Genomic DNA, 24,393 nt, shown 5'->3' with positions numbered 1-24,393 from the left:
TTCTTTAGCAATGTAGTGAAGTAAAAGTCATATAAATAGTAATGTACAGATACCCCCAAAAACTACCTAAGTAGTACTTTAAAGTATTTTTTACTTAAGTATTTTATGCCACTGTGTAATGGCAAAGTGGAAGAAAAATGATTATATTTATAAGAATGAAACACTAATATATCTTGATTGGATAAGTATTCAACACCCTGAATCAATACGTGTTAGATTCAACTTTGGCAGTTTTTACAGCGGAGTCTTTCTGGTTAAGACTCTAAGAGCTTTGCACATCTGGATTGTACAATATTTGCACATTATTATTTTAAAGCATATCCATAACATGATGCAGCCACCACCATGCTTTAAAATACGAAGAGTGGTATTCAGTGATGTGTTATGTTGGATTTGCCCCAAACATAACGCTTTGCATTCAGGACATGAAATTCATTTTTCTGCAACTTTTTTTTGCAGTTTTACTTTAGTGCCTTATTGCAAACAGGATGCATATTCTGTGCAGGCTTCCTTCTTTTCACTCTGCCAATTAGGTTAGCATTGTGGAGTAACTACAATGTTGATACATCCTCAGTTCTCTTATCACAGCCATTCAACTCTAACTGTTTTAAAGTCACCATTGGCCTCGTGAAATCCCTGAGTGGTTTCTTTCTTCTCCGGGAACTGAGTTAAGAAGGACCCCTGTCTTTGTAGTGACAGGGTGTATTGATACACCATCCAAAGTGTAATTACAGTTTTTCCCAATTGCTAAAACACAATTTTGCTAACTAGGCTGGTTTTATCAAAATACTTAACACAATTCAAAAAACCACACATCCAAACTGCAAAAAACCTCATATATCCTGCAAAATGAAGCCCTGCAACCAAAACTACATATAGCATTATCGAAATCAAACGTTTGCATGAAATGGCACACACTTCATTCATATAACCAGATTTTTGTCTAACCAACTACACACTGTTGGACATAATGAAAAGCACTCATCTTTAGTATGCTTTGCCATAATACTAAAATTGTAGAAAATTATTAATATAATTTTTTATATTTCACCAAACAAGTCAGTGTAACATATGCACAGTATATATATTTACATTGGACTGAACAAAAATATGATCACAAAAAAACAGTAAACTGAAAAAGAAAAGGCAAGAAAAATAATAAGGCAGCATCTTGCCGCACAGCTGGGTCTGGCCACAACGCCTCGGCCACATCACAGGCAATATCTTCCCTTGCCAGACATCGAGGGAAGAAGTGCCTTGAGTGCCTTATCCATCCCTGAATCGCACCCACATCAATCTCATCACATGCCTCTTCCATAGCCTGCACAAGAGGCATGTGCACAAGGGGCTGCCGGTCGTATACCTTCCACCGTCATGCCGAAAATAACTCTTCTATGGGGTTCAGAAATGGTGAGTATGGTGGGAGGTATTGCACGAGAAATGGTGGGTGGTCAACAAACCAGTTTTGGACTGGGGCTGCACGATGAAAGCTCACGTTGTCCCATACTACAACGTACCGGGTTGATGGTCTGCATCATTCATACGCTCTGGTGGTATGAGAACGTTGTGGAGTCTGTCCAGAAATGTGAGAATATGGGCTGTGTTGTATGGTCCAAGGTTGGCATGACGGTGGAGGACACCATGCGTATTGGAGATGGCAGCACACATTTTGATGTTCCCACCACGTCGGCCAGGAACATCTATAATGGCTCTGTGGCCAATGACGTTTCTCCCCCTTCTTCTGGTCTTTGCTAGGTTGAACCCAGCCTCATCTATAAAGATGAACTCATGTGGGATTGCATGAGCATCCATTTCCAGTTCTCCCTGAAAACAAAGAACAAAAGCAGTCAATATGGTGTTATCCAGTACACTGGGAAACAATGTTGTGTAGTGTACTGCAGTCAATATGGTGTTATCCAGTACACTGGGAAACAATGTTGTGTAGTGTACTGCAGTCAATATGGTGTTATCCAGTACACTGGGAAACAATGTTGCGTGTAGTGTACTGCAGTCAATATGGTGTTATCCAGTACACTGGGAAACAATGTTGCGTGTAGTGTACTGCAGTCAATATTGTACTTACATCCACATATGCTCGTCTGACCTCTTTTTTTATTTGAGTTTCTCTCAAATGACACCTTATAAAGTTGTTTCATTCTGATTTGGTTTCGCTTGAGAATGCGAGCCAATGTGGACAGACTGACTCGTTGAATGTTGTTGAATATGGTGTTGTCTTGGATGATGTGGCTTTGAATTTATCGTAATCTGATTTCATTTTCCAAAACCAAGTTTACAATGTTAGCTTCCTGTACCCCGGTGAACATTTGGCCTTTAGAAAAACAAAAAAACAAAAATATAGGGCTTGGACAATGCAGCCTAAAGATATTTCCCCCACAGTAGAGTAAATGCTACAGGAAATTTGTGCAGTTAGTGTATGACATCAGCCATTCATGAAGTAAACAGGTGTCACCCAACTGATACACTATGACATGGGGTGTACTACATAGTGTGAAAGAAATGTTGGTTACATACCTGTACTCCAGTCTAAATGTCCGGATGACACAGGCGACAGTAAAACGGCTCAAGTTGGGCTGCACTCTCTGTCCAGCCTCTCGCATTGTCAGCCCATGGTTGATGACATGATCAACTAAGGTTGCTCTGATTTCATTTGAAAGTTGTCTTCTTTGGCCATGAACTCCTTTACCAGCTCTACCCATCCCTCTCCCCTCTCTCATTCTCAACCTCCCTCTTCCTCCCTCTGTAATTGCTTCCATTGTTGTTGTAAAACAAAAGGTGCTCACCTGTGGTCTTTCCATAGTGCTTACTTCCTGATTGAAGTGGTAACATTTAACCAGAGGTGTTTGGCCAGGTGGCCAATTAGCTCATGTAGTGTCATTTTGAATGGCTGTGTTTTGAAATGGCAAACATGTGACTTTATGTCAGATTGTTGTGTTTTATGCAGAGAACCATGTGAAGTGCATTTAAAAAGTGCCATTTTGAATTGCAAAATGTGTGTAAAGCAGAAAATGTGTTTAGACTTTTGGAGACTTGAGAAGAGGTTTTGCTCTCTGTGTGTCAGTTTAAATAACTGTGCTGTGCATGTCATTTTAGTGTGTTAGCAATTGGAAAAAACTGTAATAACTTCACCATGCTCAAAGGGATATTCAATATCTGTTTTTTTAAAATGTATTACCCATCTACCAATAGGTGCCCTTCTTTTCAAGGCATTGGAAAACGTCCCAGTTCTTTGTGGTTGAATCTGTTTGAAATTCACTGCTCGACTGAGGGACCTCACAGATAATTGTATGTGTAGAGTACAAAAAAAAACATGTCAAACACTATTTATTATTGCACATCGAGTGAGTCCATGCAATTTATTATTTGAGTTGTTTAGCAAATTTCTGGTCCTGAAATTATTTAGGCTTGTCATAACAATGGGGTTGAATACTTACTGACTCAAAAGATTTCAGCTTTTTTTAATTATTCATTTGTAAACATGTCCCCCACAAATATTTAACTTTAACATTGTGCAGTATTGTGTGTAGGCCAGGGACCCAACATCTAAATAGAATCCATTTTAAATTCATGCTAACACAACAAAATGTGGAAAAGGTGAGTGGGTGTGAATACTTTCTGAAGGCACCTTAGTTCACCAAATGCTGAGAATGTTACATCTACTGTTTTGTATCATTTTATAGACTGAGTAGGATTTTGTATCTAGCTGTTACTGTAGAGGGATAAAAACATGTAGTATACAATAAATAACCAGAAAAAGAGATGAGCACATTTTTAATTCAAATATTTGACCTTTGAACTTGGCTAAGTTTCTACCTTCTGCAGGTCTGTGTCCTTGATTTTTCTGAACTGACAAAGAAATATATTTATATTTTGGGGGAAAGGTACATTGATTATATTGTAATTTCACACCAGCAAACACATCCCACAGGTACATCATGAGGTATCACTCAAATATGCTGTATGAGATTACAAACAGGACCATTTGTTTGAACCACAATACGTGCTCTGTGTAGATGTTTCACAAAGTGTTTTTATATTGGTAGAGCCTGTAAGTGTGTTTGTCCCTGAAGGGAAATTCAGCAAGCACATTGCAACCAGAGTAGTACAAATAAATCAGTGGACTGCTCCAGAACTGACTACCAATTCAAGCTGATGTGTCCGTGTCTGAGAGGATAAATAAATACAAGGAGCGAGATAAACCGTGTGGACACATTCCAGAAGACTAAATAGTTTCGAATCTAATTGCCTATGATAATTATAAATATTGAACAGAATCCACCAATATCGAATGAGGTCCTACATATTTAAAGACTCCAAAAACTCTCACTCTGCTTTTTCGGGTATCTTGTTTTTCTCCGCGGTCTTTGTTAGTTCAATGTGAAACGGGGCTGGGCCAAGGTTGGAACTAAACCAAGATGGCCGCCTTCATAGTAAGGTAAGACAAACCAATTCGGCGGTTAAATATGCATTTAGCCAGCTATTGATTTCGAGAAATATTTCGCATGTACGGTGATCCAGGGACTTTCGCTCGCCATACCTCGACCAGTCCACTCTCTTATCTTTTTACTGTCTCTAGCTAGTAGCAGTCACAGGAAGAAGCTCGAGCCCCCTTGAATTGAATTAAGTTAGCGGCTTGAGAGCCCTCTATGCAGCTAAGTTAACATTTCAAGATGATCTCTAATTATATAATTTTCTACATACGTTTAACTAACTCTGATCAGTGAAGTGTCATAACGTGCGTGTCTGTCTTGTCTCTATGTCCAAGGATTTAGCTAGTTGGGGTATGGTTTTGGCTAGTTAAGTTATAGCGTTAGTGAGTCATTATACACGTTTAGATGAGCTTAATCAACAGGATTTGGAAATTGGAAACAGCAACAGCCTATCAGCAAGTGGCAATTGTATCAACTTTTGATGATGCATAACTAGGTTAAAGTCCATTGTAGTGTAAATTCCCACATGCATTTCACCGTCTAGGCCAGTATTTCCCAACTCCGGTCCTTGCGTAACCAACAGCACACTTTTGTTGTAGCCCCGGACAAAAACGCATGATTCAAGGGCTTGATGATTAGTTGACAAATATAATCCGTTATGATTGTCTGGAGCCACAACCGACATATGTACTGTTGGGTATACTCGAGAACCGACATTGGTTAACACCGGTCTAGGCATTTGACTTGTCAGCATCATTATCTATCACTAACTTTGCCAAGTTTAATGCAGTGTTTCTTAACCCTGGTCCTCGAGTAGCCCCAACAGTACACATTTGTATTTTAACCATGGACAAGCACACCTGATTCAACTTGTCAACTAATCATCAAGCCTTTGATGAGCTGAATGAGGTGTGTTTTTCAGGGCTACAACAAAAATGTGTACTGTTGGGGGTACTCGAGGACCAGGGTTGGTAAACAATGGCTTAATGTATGTAGTATTTCATTCTCCTCTTAACCTTTACTTTCCATTTCTGTTTCTCTCTTCTGCCCTCTCAGGATGGGGCCTCTGTTAGTGTTGTGGCTGGCTGTCTTCCTCAGTGGGACCTGGGCGGTGGACCGTGGGAACTTCAAAACCTGTGACCAGAGTGCCTTCTGCAAGTAAGTCCTGGATGATACACAGCTACACCACTTAGCACCTTGATGAAGATGAAACACAATTAATGAAAGTACACTACGTATTTATACTGAACAAAAATAAACACCTAAAGTGTTGGTCCCATGTTTCATGAGCTGAAATAACAGGTTCCATATGCACAAATGTATTTCTCTACTACAAATTTGTGCGCATTTCTCCTTTGCCAAGATAACCAATCCACCTGACAAGTGTGGCATATCAAGAAGCTGATTAAACAGCATGGTTGTTACACAGGTGCACCTTGTGCTGGGGACAATAAAGGGCCACTAAAATGTTCACTTTTGTCAAACAATACAATGCCACAAATGTCTCAAGTTGAGGGTGTGTACACTTGGCATGCTGACTGTAGGAATGGCCACAAGAACTGTTGACAGAGAATTGAATGTTCATTTCTCTACCATAAGCTGCCTCTGTAATTTTAGAGAATTTTCCACTACTTCCAACCGGCCTCACAACTGCAGACCACGTGTAGCCACGCCTGCCCAGGACCTCTACATCTGTCTTCTTCACATACGGGATCTTCTGAGACCAGCCACCTGGAAAGCTGATGAAACTGTGGGTTTGCACAACCAAAGAATTTCCACACAAATTGTCAGAAACCGTCTCAGGGAAGCTCATATTCGTGCTTGTCATCCTAGGCAGGGTCTTGACCTGACTGCAGTGCTGCGTCATAACCGACTCCGTGGGAAAATGCTCACCTTTGATGGCAACTGGCACGCTGGAATAGTGTGCTCTACACAGATTAATCCCAGTTTCAACTCTACTGGGCTGATGGCCGACAGAGTGTATGACTTTGTGTGAGCGAGCGATTTGCAGATGTCAACGTTGTGAAGAGTGCACCGTGGTTGTGGGGTTATGTTATGGCCAGAAATAAGCTACGGACAATGAACACGATTGCATTGTATCGATGGCAATTTGAATGCACAGAGATACCGTGACGAGATCCAGAGGCCCATTATCATGCTATTCATCGGCTGCCGTCACCACATGTTTCAGCATGCAAATACACGGCCCCATGTCGCAAGGATCTGTACACAATTCCTGGAAGCTGAAAATGTCCCAGTTCTTCCATGGCCTGCATATTCACTCACCAGACATGTCACCCATTTAAGCATATTTGGGATGCTCTGGATCGACGTGTACGACATGTACATGTGTTCCAGTTCCCACCAATATCCAGCAACTCCGCACAGCCATTGAAGAGGAGTGGGACAACATTCCACATGCCACAATCAACAGCCTGATCAACTCTATGAGAAGGAGATGTCACGCTGCATGAGCAAATGGTGGTCACATCAGATACTGAGTTAAAAAATGTTTTTTATCTCGGCCCCTTCCTTTTTTATGGTATCTGTGACCAGCAGATGCATATGTGAATTCCCAGTCATGTGACATCCACAGATTAGGGTCTAATTTATTTAAATTGACTGATTTCCTTATGAACTGTAACTCAATAAAATCCTAAATTGTTGCATGTTGCGTTTTTAAAATATTTTAGTTCAGTAAGTGACTGACGGTAATGCGTGAGCCTTCAACAAGTCTCTCCTCACTTATGATCCAGAATGTTCACAATATGTACTTCTATGTGCAAATAGAACATGTTTATCAGGGTTTGTGTTTGTGCACTCAGGCGTCAGCGAGCGTTGAAGCCTGGCCAGTCCCCGTACAGAGCCCTGCTGGAGACCCTGGAGCTCACCAACACTAAACTCACACTGCAGCTCATCAATGACAACAACAAGGTCTGGTACACTCGCACTTCAATCGACAGATGTAATATGATGTTATTATATGTCCATACATGTATTAACAGGTGTGCTTGAAACCCCTATGGGATCTGGTCTCTTGTTTAAAAAAAAAAAAAAAAACTTCTTTTTTTTACCCCTCTCTCTTCCCCCGCAGGTGCGTCTGCTGCTCGAGCTCTATCGTCTCCAGGGCAACATGACCCGGGTGAAGATAAATGAGTTGAAGCCGCTGAAGCCTCGCTTTGAGGTCCCCGATGTGCTCATCAACGACCCTCCTACAGAGCCGTAAGTCTGAGAGCCATCTGCAGTAGTGGGTGGGTGATGGGTGACACTGAGCCATGTGGATTTTATTTTAAATTATTTAACCTTTATTTTATCAGGGAGTCGTACTGAGACCAACGTCTCTTTTACAGATGAGCCCTGAATTACAGAAAATGCACACATCACTACAAATGCAAGTGGAAAGAACAACATGGTCATAAAACAACCACACATTCATCACTGACACGGTCCTCAATCAGCTGTCTGAATTGCCCTAGAGGCACCAAAACATCCCATTTAAGAACATTTTGAAGATTGCTCCACAAATAAGGTGCAAAAAAGGTAAATCACCTTTTAGTTAACTCAGTAGAGACCAAAGGAGTTAACCTGTTTGTCTAAAATTGTGTAAAGATGTTAGGTACAGTGGGACTTTTTGTAAAAGGGCTTTTATAAATGAAAAAAGCAATGTATCAACATATGTGACATCAGAGGGCCAACCAACTTTCTGGTAGAGAGTGCAGTGATGAGCACTTAAATTGTCGCCCGTAGTCAAGCACAGTGCGCTATGATAAACTGCATCTGATGGCTTTAATGAGGTGGCAGCTGCGTTCATATAGATGTCGCCATAGTCTAGGACCGATAGGAACATCGACTGAATAATCTGCTTTCTACTATTTAGCGAGAGGCAGGACCTATTTCTATAGAAGAAGCCCAATTTTTATTCTCAGCTTCTGAACTAACACATCAATATGTTTTTTAAAATACAGCTTTATCTACCCAAATCCCCAGATATTTGTAAGCAGGGACACGATCAATATGATCGATATGCAATGAAGGCAGCCTGGTCAACCATGGGGGCAATAGCATACACAACAGTATCATCGGCATACAAGTGCAGGTTAGTTTTTTACGGACCAGTCGATATTCTTAATGTAAACCGTAAAGGTACCTAGAATCGACCCTTGCGGGACACCTTTCGTAATATCCAGGAAACCTGTTTTAACATCATCAGTAGATACACATTGAGTTCTATATGTCAAGTAACTTTTAGACCAGTTACATGCAGCCTGGTGTAGGCCAATTTGAGGAAAGCCTCTGAATTAGTAGTGCGTGATCAACAGTATTGAAAGCCTTTGACAGGTCAATAAAGAGGGCTGCACAATGTTTCCTTTTATCCATAGTTAACCACATTTATATCCACCTTTGTGAAGGGGGAGTACATGGGCTGACTTCCAAACCTTGGGGATAGTACCAGATACAATCATTCAGGTTAAAAATATGGGTTAATGATTCAGCAATCAGGGGGGCGGAGAGCTGAAGTAAAAATGGATCAAGCAACTCAGCCCCAGTGGATTTTACATATCCTAAGCAAGGCATCTAGCACATCATAGATAGTAAATTGTTGAAATGAAAACAGATTGTCTAGAAGTTGACGGATTAACCTTTGAGTCCGCTAGAGCCTGGCAGAGGGAAGAGCAGTCGATTGACTGGCCAGGGTCAATTAAACCACCGCTTAAAGCTTGCTGAGATAAAATGATGATTAAAAGCACAAAATGATTATGATGATTAAAAGCACTTCCATTCTTTGCAGTTATTATGCCAGAGTCAGACAGAATGTGCATAGGCAGGGAAGAGGAGGAATTTGTACGCTTTAGTGCATTTCCTGTTTTCCAAAATTGGAAGAATCCCCAGCAGAGTCAGAGATGGAGCTTAAAAAGTAGCTTGATTTAGATTCTTAGTCAAGATAGTACATGGGTTTCTCAATTGTCTGAAAGATTGCCAGTCCACTACAGAGTCAGTTTTCCTTGCTTTGGCCCAGGCCTGATTTCTCATCTGAATGAGCTCAGATAGATCTAACCTTTGGTTTTCTTCAGAGTTATCTTTGACTCTGACTTTTAAAAGGGGCGTGTGTAACTGCCAGAAGAATGGATATGGAGGAGAAATGTTCTAGAGCGAACTCTGTGTCAGGAATACAGGAAATGGTGGCTAAAGCAGAGTAGAACATGTCATGTAAAAACCCTTGAGGAGAAATGGGGAGAATGAAATTAAATGGGGGGGAATTAAATGAAATGGGGAGAATTAAATTAAATGGGGAGAGTGAATGAATTGGTTAGGACAGAGACTAGCAAGGGAGTTAAAATGAAATATAGTTAGTGTAGGCTAGTGGAGGATGCAGTGACACACTACCTGAGGACATGCAGAAGATGAATGACCTGGCTTTCAGGAAGTGGTGTAGATTTGTTGATAATGTTATAGCCACCAGCACCAAGAGAGAATGCATCTGTATGAATAGACAGCGGAGACAAGATGGCACAGAATAATGTCATCTCTCAATAATTTGTGTATTGATTCCACCCATTTTCTCTCACACTCGTCTCTCCTTCCTCAGTCTTTCTCTCCTGTCGCAGGATGAGAATGGGGTGGTTCTGTCTTTGGGGGCAGACTCTCAGTGGCTGATCGTCAGTGCTAAACCGTTCCGATTGGACATCATGGAAGGGCGGGAGGTTCTTCTGTCACTTAACTCCCGTGGTCTGCTGGCCTTCGAGCACCTCCGGATCCGCAAGGATACGTAAGTGACAGCAATGCACCCACATATCCCGCCACAATGCAAGTTTGTATTCATGTTCTCACAGTATACATGTTTATTTGTTTTTCTTGCTTTTTCACTGCTTGGTGTTCTGTTAATCCATTAAATAATTTCCCTCCATTCTGTTCAATGTCTCAGCATCTCCTATAAGATAAAAAACAAAGTTTACAGCGCGTGGGAAAATATCAAGTGGGTATTCTCTAGGTAAATTCCTTCAGCTTTGTAGGTGTGTATTTGTCTGTGCTGAGTAGGAGTATGGAGTTGAGTGTAAAAGTTTAGATAGACATCCAAAAATGACATGCCCAAATGGCTCGAGGATGTGGTGACTTGGCTTGGTAGCTTTTTCTTAAATAATTTCTTGTCTAGGCATGAAAACCAGTTCTAAGCTCTCTACCTGTCTTCAGATGTTCACAAGCCTTTTTCCTCTCATACTTCTCTTTTGACTTCAAACGTCTTCATGATAGTCATTTCACCACACTGTTGACCCAACGCAGTCATGTTATACAGTGCCTTTGGAAAGTATTCAGACCCCTTGACTTCATCCACGTTTTGTTACGCTACAGCCTTGTTCTAAAATGGATTAAATAGATTGAGGATTTTAATCTACACACAATACCCCTTAATTCCAAAGCGTGAACAGGTTTTTAGAAATGTTTGCAAATGTATAAAAAAACTGAAATATCCCATTTAGGTAAGTATTCAGACCCTTTGCTATGAGACTCAAAATTGAGCTCCGGTGCCTCCTGTTCCCATTCATCATCCTTGAGATGTTTCTATTTGAGTCCACCTGTGGTAAATTCAATTTATTGGAGATGATTTGGAAAGACACACACTTGTCTATGTAATATCCCACAGTTGACAGTGCATGTCAGAGCAAAAACCAAGCCATGAGGTTGAAGGAATTGTCCATAGAGCTCCGCAACAACAGGATTGTGTCGAGGCACACATCTGGGGAAGGGTACCAATTTTTTTTTGCCATTTTGAAGGTCCCCAAGAACACAGTGGTGTCCATCATTCTTAAATGGAAGATGTTTGGAACCACCAAGACACTTCCTAAAGCTGGCCATCTGGCCGAACTGAGCAATCGGGGGAGAAGGGCCTTGGTCAGGGAGGTGACCAACAACCCGATGGTCACTCTGACGGAGCTCCAGAGTCCCTCTGTGGAGATGGGCGATACTTCCAGAAGGACAACCATCTCTGCAGCACTCCACCAATCAGGCCTTTATGGTAGACAGACAGAAGCTACACCTCAGTAAAAAGGCACATGACAGCCCGCTTGGAGTTTGCCAAAAGGCACCTAAAAACTCTGACCATGAGAAGCGAGATCCTCTGGTCTGAAACCAAGATTGAACTCTTTGGCCTGAATGCCAAGCGTCACGTCTGGAGGAAACCTGGCACCATCCCTACAGTGAAGCATGGTGGTGGCAGCATCATGCTGTGGGGATGTTTTTCAGCGGCAGGGACTGGGAGACTAGTCAGGATCGAGGCAAAGATGAACAGAGCAAAGTACAGAGCAGTCCTTGATGAAAACCTGCTACAGAGTGCTCAGGACCACAGACTGGGGTGAAAGTTCACCGTACAACAGGACAATGACCCTAAGCACACAGCCAAGACAACACAGGAGTAGCTTCGGGACAAGTCTCTGAATGTCCTAGTGTGGCCCAGCCAGTGCCCGGACTTGAAAATAGCAGCAACGCTCCCCAACCAACCTGGCAGAAAGTGAGAGGATCTGCAGAGAAGAATGGGAGACTCCCCAAATCCAGGTATGCCAAGCTTGTAGCGTCATACCCAAGAAGACTCGAGGCTGTAATTGGTGCCAACGGTACTTCTGCAAAGTACTGTGTAAAGGGTCTGAATACTTATGTAAATTCAGCAAAAAAAGAAACTGCCCTTTTTCAGGACCCTGTCTTTCAAAGATAATTGGTAAAAATCCAAATAACTTGACAGATCATCATTGTAAAGGGTTTAAACACTGTTTCACATGCTTGTTCAATGAACCATAAACAATTAATGAACATTCACCTGTGGAATGGTCGTTAGTGTCTTAACAGCTTACAGACGGTAGGCAATAAGGGTCACGATTATGAAAACGTAGGACACGAGGCCTTTCTACTGACTCTGAAAAACACCAAAAGAAAGATGCCCAGGGTCCCTGCTCATCTGCGTGAACGTGCCTTAGGCATGCTGCAAGGAGGCATGAGGACTGCAGATGTGGCCAGGGCAATAAATAGCAATGTCCGTACTGAGAGACACCTAAGACAGAGCTACAGGGAGACAGGACAGACAGCTGATCGTCCTCGCAGTGGCAGACCACGTGTAACAACACCTGCACAGGATCGGTACATCCGAACATCACACCTACCGGACAGGTACAGGATGGCAAAACAACTGCCGGAGTTACACCAAGAACGCACAATCCCTCCATCAGTGCTCAGACTGTCCGCGATAGGCTGAGAGAGGCTGGACTGAGGGCTTGTAAGGCCTGTTGTTGCCTGTGATGACCTGCCTTACCTCGCCTATGGGCACAAACCCAACGTCACTGAACAGGAGTGGCAAAAAGTGCTCTTCACTGACAAGTCGCGGTTCTGTTTCAACAGGGGTGATGGTCGGATGCGCGTTTATCGTCGAAGGAATGAGCGTTACACTGAGACCTGTACTCTGGAGCGGGAACGATTTGGAGGTGGAGGGTCCGTCATGGTCTGGGGCGGTGTCACAGCATCATCGGACTGAGCTTGTTGTCATTGCAGGCAATCTCAACGCTGGGAACGTTACAGGGAAGACATTCTCCTCCCTCATGTGGTACCCTTCCTGCAGGCTCATCTTGACATGACCCTCCAGCATGACAATGCCACAAGCCATACTGCTCGTTCTGTGTGTGATTTCCTGCAAGACAGGAATGTCAGTGTTCTGCCATGGCTAGCGAAGAGCCTGGATCTCAATCCTATTGCGCACATCTGGGACCCCCTCCCCCCCAGAAATGTCTGAATTTGCAGGTACCTTGGTTGAAGAGTGGGGTAACATCTCACAGCAAGAACTGGCAAATCTGGTGCAGTCCACAAGGAGGAGATGCACTGAAGTACTTAATGCTGCTGTTGGCCACACCAGATACTGACTGTTACTTTAGATTTTGATCCCTGTCCCTTTTGTTCAGGGACACATTATTCCATTTCTGTTAGTCACATGTCTGTGGAACTTGTTCAGTTTGTCTCAGTTGTTGAATCTTATGTTCATACAAACATGTTAAGTTTGCTGAAAATAAATAAATGCAGTCGACAGTGAGTGGACATTTTCTTTTTTGCTGAGTTTATATTTCAGTTTATTTTTTTAAATAAAATAGCAACCAAATCTCAAAACCCGTTTTGCTTTGTCATTATGGGTATTGTGTACTGATTTGATGAGGGGGGGAAAAAACAATTCAATCAATTTTAGAATAAGGCTGTAACAAAATGTGGAAAAATCAAGGGGTCTGAATACTTTACAAAGGCACTGTATTTAGTGGCTGCCTAGTCTAATCCCATAGCACTGAGTAGACAACAATATCCTCAAGGCTTGTTTGTTCCAGTCAGTGTGTGCTTCCACTGGGGTAGTGTGTGTTCTCGGAGGAGGTCTGTGTGTAAGGCAGGGTACTGGTTGTCACTTGGGGGTTAGTCCCTTGGGGTGTTCAGCTAAAAAAATAACCACAAGGTAGGGAGTTGCTCCCCTTTGTCATTAGAGTGAAATCTTAGAGGGTTAAGTAGTTTGACACTAGCTGTATTTTGATACTAGTGAGAAGGCTGTGTGTGTGGGGGTTCATCATGATTTTCCTTATTTCAAATCAAATTGTATTTGTCACATGAACCAAATACAACTGGTGTGGACCGTGGTGTGAAATGCTTACTTATAAGACCTTAACCAAGACTTCTGTTCAATAAATGGTTTAACTCATTAACTTGTGTTAAATAGTTTGTGTGGGGGTACAGGTTGTGGTACAGGTTGTGGTAATTTGTACATGTAGGAGAGGTAAAGTGACTTATGGCTTGGGGGGGAAGAAGCTGTTAAGGAGCCTTTTGGAACCAGACTTGGTGCTCCGGTGTGTGTGTTCCCTCATCCCTGTGTGCTTCTTGTACCTAATTTAGATGTTTAATTACTCAGTTGTCAGGAAGTTGTCTCTTTTGGGGATGTTTCTCTCTCCCACAGTCAGGTAGACCCAGAAGGAGCTGAGAAGAAAGAAGAAACTGATGCTGCCAACGAACCGGCAGAAGGAGAGGTGTGTGTGTGTGTGTGTGTGGGGGGGGGGTGAAGAGAGAAGTAACACTAGAACGAAGGTTGCCCCCAGTCTTTTGATTAGGATCAGTAAACTGAATGAGAGATGCAGTTAAATGTTTTGTAGCACTGCTTACTGCCCTTGCCAACGGACTGAAACGCACATCAACCCCCTTTTCGTTGCTTTTCCCATTTTCTTTCTCTCCACCACAATGCTTCTCTCCCGCTCTTTCCATCGGTCTCCATGTTGGTTCTTTTGTTCCTTCCTAGACGGCAAAGGAGGATGGAATGTGGGAGGAGACGTTCAAGTCGCACACAGACAACAAACCCAATGGTACGGATACATCTCTGTGGACCTGTTGTTTCAGATCAATGGAGAGGTGAAAGAGGAGGCTTACTTGGTATTCTGATCCTGGGTCCTCATCTCCTGGAGATATTATTTTCTGATTGATGAGTTTTATGACTTGCTTTAGGCACAGTGACTAGTGCTGAATTGGTTTTGAATGTAGTGTGTCCTGGTTGGCTGTTTTCTCCCACAGGCCCTTCCTCCATTAGTCTGGACTTCTCTCTGCCAGGGGTAGAGCATGTCTATGGCATCCCGGAACACGCAGACAGTCTTAAACTCAAAACCACTGAGTGAGTGATACTGACATTGGCCCCTTATATTGGTTAATTGAGACTGTAGTTAATTAAGACTACATGTTTTCACATGGCTTTCCACCGTATGTATTTTCTGACGGTGCAGGACATCCTAATTAGTTCTGTTTGTTTATGCATTTTCTTTTATTTTCAATGTTGTAGGTTGAAGATTTTTTAATTAAGATGAAATTAGACTATATGACTTATACAATAATATATGCGCATGTGTTTTCCAGTGGAGGGGATCCATACCGGTTGTTTAACCTAGACGTGTTCCAGTATGAGCTGTTCAACCCCATGGCCCTGTACGGTGCCATCCCTGTCATGCTGTCCCACAGTGCACAACGCACCATGGGCATCTTCTGGCTCAACGCTGCTGAGACCTGGGTGGACATCAGCTCCAACACCGCTGGAAAGGTAAGAGACACACACACACACACACACACACACACACACACACACACACACACACACACACACAGTTAGTCAGTAAATCCTTTTCTCCATGGTTCCTAGTGAGACACCTCTCAACCACCCTGTGTATAGACATTGAAGGGTATAGTCAGAGAGAAACCAAACACACCTTCTTACCCCTACTCTGGTTCTCTCTGGTTGTTTAGACTGTGTTTGGCCAGATGCTAGACTATGTTCAGGGCTCCAGTGAGACGCCACAGACAGACGTGCGTTGGATCTCAGAGAGCGGCATCATTGACGTCTTCATCATGCTGGGACCCACTCCCACTGATGTCTTCTCCCAGTACTCATCACTCACAGGTCAGACTCTCACTACAGAAACCCAGTTCATATGCCCTGTGCACTTTGCCAGTTCACCAGTCTATTTTCTAAGTCCCTGTGGAGGTTAGTGTCGCAGATCGTGCTACTTCCCTCATATCACCCTCACACACTGCTCCAGGTACCCAGGCCTTCCCTCCCCTATCTGCACTGGCCTACCACCAGTGCCGCTGGAACTACAATGACCAGGAGGATGTGGCGGCTGTGGACCAGGGCTTCGATGAGCACGACATCCCCTATGACTTTATCTGGCTGGACATAGAGCACACGGACGGCAAGCGCTACTTCACCTGGGACCCTCACAAGTTCCCCCAGCCCAAAGACATGCTGCAGGGCCTGGTGGACAAGAGACGCAAGGTGAGCACATGAATGTGTTACAGCTGTCTGGCCAGGGCTCCCTTGTAGTAGATGTTTCTGGGTTCTGTCTTATTGGGACTCGACTGTTTAAATCGGTGGTCACAAAACCGGTTGATAGTGATCGACTTGTCCATCTCCAAGGCATTTCTAGTGGATCGCCAAACATTTCTGTTGGTGGTAGGTCCAGCCAATTCAGCTGCCCTGCGCGCCGGGTAGGCTAACTGTTGCCATTTCATGTGTCTGTAGGTACAAACTTTGCCGGTGGGCCTGGAGAGGAAATCAAGTGCACTATGCCTTTCCTGGCCAATCAGATTGCTCAGATGACTGAGTCTGCAGTAAAGTAGCAGGCGTAAAATAAAGCTATGGTTAAGTTGATACTGTGAGATGTCAAAACGATTTAAACCTTGACTAGAAAGAGACTGTCAACGAATACAGCAAAGAGCTGCTGTTTTTGAGTGAGTTAATGTTTCAGTTCTTACTCAGCACTGTCAACACTTTGTAGTATTCAACACTTTGTAGTATTCAACACTTTGTAGTATTTAACACTTTGTAGTATTTAACACTTTGTAGTATTCAACACTTTGTAGTATTCAACACTTTGTAGTATTCAACACTTTGTAGTATTCAACACTTTGTAGTATTCAACACTTATTTATAAACCATAAAATGCTAGTTCTTCCTGTTTCTCCTCAGCACTACATCAAGCAGTGCAGCAGTAATGAATGAGTAGGAAAGTGTATTTATATGCTTGCCGTGTTAATATTAGCGGCTTGGGTCTTTTTTTAATATCGGAATATTTCCCTTTCTCTGTTCATTGGAGAAACAACATGAATTTATGCATGAGGCAGAAATAATGCGGTGCGACTCGAGTTTCGCCATCAGCTGCAAGACGATGTCCCTTTTTGGTCAGTGGAGGAAAGAGAGAGCGGAGGGATTGCTGCTGCTCTCTCCCTCCGCTGAGACTGACCCTCAGTCTGCTGCTCTCTCCCTCCGCTGAGACTGACCCTCAGTCTGCTGCTCTCTCCCTCCACTGAGACGGACCCTCAGTCTGCTGCTCTCTCCCTCCACTGAGACTGACCCTCAGTCTGCTGCTCTCTCCCTCCACTGAGACTGACCCTCAGTCTGCTGCTCTCTCCCTCCACTGAGACGGAACCTCAGTCTGCTGCTCTCTCCCTCCGCTGAGACTGACCCTCAGTCTGCTGCTCTCTCCCTCCGCTGAGACTGACCCTCAGTCTGCTGCTCTCTCCCTCCACTGAGACTGACCCTCAGTCTGCTGCTCTCTCCCTCCACTGAGACTGACCCTCAGTCTGCTGCTCTCTCCCTCCACTGAGACTGACCCTCAGTCTGCTGCTCTCTCCCTCCACTGAGACTGACCCTCAGTCTGCTGCTCTCTCCCTCCACTGAGACTGACCCTCAGTCTGCTGCTCTCTCCCTCCGCTGAGACTGACCCTCAGTCTGCTGCTCTCTCCCTCCGCTGAGACGGAACCTCAGTCTGCTGCTCTCTCCCTCCGCTGAGACTGACCCTCAGTCTGCTGCTCTCTCCCTCCGCTGAGACTGACCCTCAGTCTGCTGCTCTCTCCCTCCGCTGAGACTGACCCTCAGTCTGCTGCTCTCTCCCTCCGCTGAGACTGACCCTCAGTCTGCTGCTCTCTCCCTCCGCTGAGACTGACCATCAGATGCAGGCGCCATCAGCCCAGTAAAATAAAAAGCTAATTCTTTAAATGTATGCTCACTCAGCTGTGCCTCACAAGTAATACAACAATGGATTTATTACCGGTGGGATCATTTTGTCCACCTCAAATGTTGAAATATAATTTTCAAACATGTCTCGAACAACAATGTATTGGCAGGGCAATTCAAGCAAAGCCAGTATGCAGTGATAATATATTGGGCCTATAGCTTACTGCACAAACCTCATTGCTACAGGACTGTTTTTAATTGGTTAATGTTGCATAGGCCTACATTTTTTTTTAAAGTCATGTTAATAAGAAAAATCTGAGGTAGATCTCGGCATGCATTTTGACTCGGTGATCTTGACTCAGAAAAGGTTGGTGACCACTGGTTTAAATGGTTGAAGAATGAAAAAAGGTTGACAAGTCATCTAATCTCAATTTTGCTGTTTTCCTTCTCCCTCATTATCCCCCTCTACCATTAGATGGTGACCATTGTGGACCCCCACATCAAGGTGGACAGCAGCTACAAGATCCACAATGAGATCCGCTCCAAAGGCTTCTACGTCAAAAACAAAGATGGTGGAGACTACGAGGGCTGGTGCTGGCCTGGTAAGAAACTGGGAAATTAGTCTGACCCACAATCAAAGAACACATTGCAGTTACTCAACATCTCTCTCTAAGCTTTCCCTTTTCTAATCTAGGTAATTCTGGTTACCCAGACTTTACCAATCCTGAGATGAGAGCTTGGTGGGCCAGTATGTTTGCCTACGATCAGTATGAGGTAAGTTCCTTTTAGGCTGTGGCGGTTACGAAATTTCGTTAGCCGTTGATAGTCAAGCAAATAACGGTCAGTCTCACGGTAATTGACAGTTAATTAACAAACACATTTAGCATCTCCTGGCTTCCACACATAGCTTACAAGTCACTGATGAGACCTTTTGGAACATCTACATTTTAAAAGTCTAATAAATCCATGTAATATAGCCTACACCTTCACAATAAATCCATGCCTTTTGCAGCCCTTCTCCCTGAGTGCTGCCTGCTCCGATGCACCTCATCTCACTCACACAGCTCTCCATCAGGTGATCAGGTCTTTCTCATAGGCTGCAAGTGAAGACGGACACATCTGTGACGCAATTGCACGCGTCCTTATCTAATTCTGTGGTGCTCATTGAAGATATTGGAAGAACTGTCCACATTTACTTTGTATCAGCCAACAAGATGAGTTGGCCTAATGAACAGCAAAATAACTAACCTATGTCAATCTACTATCCCCCACAGTACAAAAGTTGACCTATTCTGTGCGAGAAATAAATATTCCAAACATAGTCTGGGACAGTGGTGGGATGCTGTAGATCCAAAATTAATTCAACCACTAGCATCATCATCTATCATCACTAGCCTATAGAAAGCTGTTGGGCACCTCTTTTTATTAGTGGCCATCACTGTTTTTTCACGCGGTCCTGTGGCATTTGACTCCCTTCATGACTCGTGACCACCGGTGTGGCGGTAATACGGTCACCACAACAGCCCTACATGAAGTGTGGGGTGGTCACTGTAACGTCCCTACATGAAATGTGGGGTGGTCACCGTAACATGAAATGAAGTGTGGGGTGGTCACCGTAACAGCCCGACATGAAATGTGGGGTGGTCACCGTAACGTGAAATGAAGTGTGGGGTGGGCACCGTAACATGAAATGAAGTGTGGGGTGGTCACCGTAACAGCCCTAGTCCCTTCTGCCCGGGTTTGATTTTTGCCATGTCGTCTCATTCCCTGTGTCGTTCTTTTGCTGAAATATCTCTTCCCCCATCTCTGATCTCAGGGATCCATGGAGAACATGTATACATGGAACGACATGAACGAGCCGTCAGTGTTTAACGGACCAGAGGTCACCATGCATAAAGACGCCCTGCACGGGAACTGGGAGAACCGTGACCTCCACAACCTCTACGGACTCTATGTGGTGAGTGTGTTGTATGTGCCCATCTTCACTAGTAGAACTGGGACTTACAATTGCAATGGTAGACTTTTTCTTGACGAAATGACTGTTGGACTGTTTGAATGTTTTAGTTTTGCTGCTTGAACTTGCAGTAACCACCCTCTCTTCTCTCCTTCAGCAAATGGCCACAGCAGAGGGTCTGATTGAGCGTTCAGGGGGAGTGGAGAGGCCGTTTGTCCTGACCAGAGCCTTCTTCGCTGGCTCCCAGCGCTACGGTGCTGTGTGGACAGGTGATAACACTGCTGAGTGGGAACATCTGAAGATCTCCATCCCCATGTGTCTCAGTCTGGGCCTGGTTGGTGTTTCTTTCTGTGGAGGTGAGTCTGACTCAGGCTTAGTGAAAACCTCTATTTTCCTCTCCACTAAAAGTCACAACTAAGCAATTAATACATCGGAAATATTTTGCACAATTTTATGTTGCCGTTATCGACTTGTTTACATTACATTTATTATGGTTTGTTGCCTGTTTCTTTAAACCCCACCACATTGTTATTGGTTATTCTCCCTCTGTTAAATCTATGTACCACTCCTGTCCTTGTTTCTCCCTCTCCTAGCTGATGTGGGTGGTTTCTTCAAGTCTCCCAGTACTGAGCTCCTGGTGCGTTGGTACCAGACAGGGGCTTACCAGCCCTTCTTCCGGGCCCATGCCCATCTGGACACCCCACGCAGGGAGCCCTGGCTGTTTGGCCCAGAAAACACTGCTCTGATCAGGGAGGCTGTCCGCCAGCGTTACGCCCTCCTGCCCTACTGGTACCAGCTGTTCTACCACGCCCACCACTCTGGCCAGCCCGTCATGAGACCTCTGTGGGTGGAGTATCCTCAGGATACGGCCACGTTCTCCATGGATGACCAGTTCCTGCTTGGTGAGTGAGCTCATGTTTATATTGATCTGTTATTCCCTAGTAGAACTCTGTGTCAATAGATATTCCTGTCTTTGCTTATCCGTTATGACTGATGCCATGACTGAGTCACATTCCATCTATCCTACTGTTTCAGGGAGAGATCTGCTGGTGCACCCTGTGACTGAGGAGGGGGGCAGGGGTGTTACTGCCTACCTGCCTGGAAAAGGAGAGGCGAGTCCATCTCAGGAACTGTCATAACATTGTCACTTATGTCTTGTGTAGGTTATATGTCAGCCGTCTAATTGAAACCCTCTCCTAGCTGCTCTGTTCTGTGTCCTTCAGGTCTGGTTTGACGTCCACACGTTCCAGAAACACAACGGAGCCCAGAACCTCTACATCCCTGTCACCATCAGCTCTGTAAGAAACTCTACAACACACTCACAACCAGTCTGTCATGACCAGGGGGCTACATGCTTAGTTAAACAGTCACATACAGTTAAGATTACATCCTGTATGTGCTGTTGAGAGAATTGTGTAAGCTTGGAAAGACACTCCCTGTTTGACTCGCTCTCTCGTTACCAGATTCCGGTATTCCAGCGCGGTGGTTCAATTATTCCCAGGAAGGCCCGGGTTCGAAGGTCATCATCCTGCATGGAACATGACCCCTACACCTTATTCGTTGCGCTTAGCCCCAAGGTAAAACAAACACAGACATTATCACTTATACACTAAATGTTCCCCATTTAGATGGATTTCTGAAGCAGGAGAAGTGGGATTCGGGATTTGACCTTTTTTACGTCCATTAGAGATTTGCCCAGGGCGAGCTCTACATAGATGACGGCCACACCTTCAACTTTGACAAACAGAAACAGTTCATCCACAGAAGACTTTCCTTTGCCAATAAGGCCCTGTCCTCCAGGTCTGTCAGATCATTTTTCTCTCTCCAAATTGTTTAGTCATTATTACTCCTGGCTTTTTGTTTAACACAGATTTCCCTTTCTCTCCCTGCAGAAACCTGGCCCCTGGTTCCCAGTTTATCACTCCCTCCTGGATTGAGAAGATAGTCATATTGGGGGCCAGTAAGCCCAGCAAGGCCACTCTGAAGACTCCTGGTGAGTTCTTCCAATGTCTTATTCATACTATGGATTAGTGTGCCGAATTAATTTGCCAGTAAGTCATTGTGTTTGAAAGTTTCTGGTTTTCACACCCAAGTAGGCATTTGAGACGGAAACAGTTTGGGAATAAACTATACTGAACAAAAATATAAACGCAGCATGCAGCCATTTCAACAATTTTACTGAGTTACAGATCATATAACGAAGTCAGTCAATTTAAATAAATTAAGGCCTAATCTATGGATTTCACATGACTGGGGAGCCAGGCCCAGCCAATCCAGAATGAGTTTTTCCACACTAAAGGGCTTTATTCCAGACTAATACTCCTCAGTTTCATCAGCTGGCAGGGTGGCTAGTCTGACTATCCTGCAGGTGAAGAAACCGGATGTGGAGGTCCTGGGCTGTCATGGTTACACATAGTCTGTGGTTTTGAGGCCGGATGACATACTGCAAATTTCTCTAAAACGACGAATGTGGCTTATGGTAAATTAATGTGCATTTCTGGTGGACATTCCTGCTGTCAGCATGCCAATCGCACGCTCCCTCAAAACTTAAGATATGTGTGGCATTGTTATGTGACAAATCCACATTTGAGTGGCCTTTTTGTCCCCAGCACAAGGTGCACCTGTATAATGATCATGCTCTTTAATAAGCTTCTTGATATGCCACACCTGGCAGGTGGATGGATTATCTTGGCAAGGAGAAATGCTCACTAACAGGGATGTAAACAAATGAATGCACACAAATTTGAGCATATGGAAAATGTATGGGATCTTTTATTTCAGCTCATGAAACATGGGACCAACACTTGTTATTATATTTTTGTTGTCATTTTTTGTGTATCTTTCACTGTGTGTATAATGACAGGTCATACTCAAATGACTGTTATTGCTATGTTCTGATGTCTTTTTCTCTGTAGATGGCAAGGAGAATCTGCTGGAGTTTGAGTTTGATGCCTCCATGTCGGTGTTAACCCTTCGTAAGCCAGGCGTCAACGCAGGGGTGGACTGGACTGTGGTGCTTCAGTAACCATGGAGATGAGAAATGGGGGGGGGGGGGGGGGGGGCTGAACCTGACTGAACAGGAAAGGATGAGAGAGATAGAGGAACTGAGTGGACACGGGCTGCAATCGTAACGCACCAAGCAAGATATTGGAACGACTGCTCTGTGGTACTCAGACTGGACAGGTGATACAGGACTATTCTCTCTCACACACACACACTGTCATAACAATTTTGTACACACAAACACACGTGGACAGGGATTTGCTCTGTAGATCTGAACTGGTTACTAGGTAGATTGTTCTTTGTTAGCGGCATTTAGGGCAAAATTCTTCAATTCAAATCAGGGTATCATTGTCGTTAATGTTTTGGGAGTACTCGGACGTTCAAGTCTGATGGATGATTATTTTAGGTTTTCCATCAAGTATGCTGTAGATGTAAAAGATCATTGAATAAGTTTGCTGACAACAAAATTAAGACACTCATTCAGACTAGTTAGTATCTGTTTAATTCCATATCTGGCCATCTCTTATGACTTTAAATTCTTATATTTTTCATGTTTTTATTCCATTACATATTCCCCCTGTAATTACTGAAGAGAAATTGACAGGAAAGCCAAACCGCTCCCTTTGCTTTCAGCTTATGTGCCACATTCTATTCAGGTTTTTATTACCAATCAAGAATGCTGCACTGATCAAGATCTGTAAATGTCATGTGCATCTCTCTAATTGCCATAAGGTGTATTGAGTCTTATATCTGATATTCCTAATTTTAAGGTTAGTCATTCCTTCTTATTTTGCCCCTAATGCAGTTTCTGACAAGAATGTGCGTGCTTACCTCAGTCATTATTATGCCATTTTTAAAAATGTGCTGGAGAAAAGACACAAAGTATGGTCGACTGAACTAATGAATGGCGAGGATTTGGCTTTATAAGTTGGGTCATATTTGGGAATTATTCTAAAACCACTTGACTTGGTGGATGCTCATCCTAATAGCAGTTAGGGCCATTCAGATTAGATTGTCAGTTGGGGTACAGGGTCATGGTCCACTGTCTTCAGTGTCATATGCTCTTTCTAGTGTTGATTTAATAGTCTAAATGCGACTTAGGAAAGATATGTTTACTAAGATGCAGTGAGCTCTCTGGAGACAAGCGACCGGTCCTGGTTGGTCAAAGCATCGTTAAGCGGTTGTATTCCCTACTGTCGTTGGTAATCAAGCATTTTGAAGAGTTTTTCTTCATTATTTTGTGGTTGAATTCAAAAACTTACTGCAGCATTCTCAGGATGAGTGTTGGAACTGGGAACCAATTGAAGCCAGTTGTATGTGATAAGATGACGGACCAAGTGAAAATAAACCTGACCAAATGTGAGAGGGCATTGTTGTTTTTAATTATGAATTAATGCGGTTTACGTAGATGGGGATGTTAATAAAATAACTATATTCCCAATCTAATGAGTCCTTGTTTTGTTCTTATTGTACCAAAGATATGTTAACCCAAA

The 24,393-nt window shown here is 43.7% G+C and overlaps 1 protein-coding gene across 2 annotated transcripts; it reads left to right on the top strand.

The window, feature by feature from the left end:
- The first annotated feature begins 3,988 nt into the window (after window positions 1–3,988).
- On the top strand, window positions 3,989–24,341 carry ganabb (glucosidase II alpha subunit b). Of its 2 annotated transcripts, none has more exons than XM_021561615.3 (22): window positions 3,989–4,453; window positions 5,505–5,606; window positions 7,274–7,382; window positions 7,543–7,670; window positions 10,036–10,215; window positions 14,410–14,479; window positions 14,746–14,809; window positions 15,015–15,111; window positions 15,351–15,531; window positions 15,735–15,888; window positions 16,028–16,263; window positions 18,419–18,545; window positions 18,638–18,717; window positions 19,760–19,900; window positions 20,055–20,253; window positions 20,491–20,799; window positions 20,933–21,009; window positions 21,121–21,195; window positions 21,361–21,474; window positions 21,585–21,697; window positions 21,790–21,890; window positions 22,813–24,341. In XM_021561615.3, exons 1-22 carry the CDS (start codon window positions 4,434–4,436, stop codon window positions 22,920–22,922), a joined length of 2,787 nt encoding a protein of 928 aa, XP_021417290.2. In that variant the 5' UTR covers window positions 3,989–4,433; the 3' UTR covers window positions 22,923–24,341. The 2 variants fall into 2 exon arrangements, with proteins under 2 accessions (XP_021417290.2, XP_036799112.1); XM_036943217.2 differs by lacking the exon at window positions 3,989–4,453 and adding an exon at window positions 4,507–4,753.
- Window positions 24,342–24,393: the final 52 nt, after the last annotated feature.

The sequence above is a fragment of the Oncorhynchus mykiss genome, chromosome 14 (assembly GCF_057628025.1).
Source record: "Oncorhynchus mykiss isolate SJ-2025 chromosome 14, ASM5762802v1, whole genome shotgun sequence".
Taxonomy (NCBI): Eukaryota; Metazoa; Chordata; class Actinopteri; order Salmoniformes; family Salmonidae; genus Oncorhynchus; species Oncorhynchus mykiss.
This window is presented reverse-complemented; position numbering and strand designations above follow the sequence as displayed.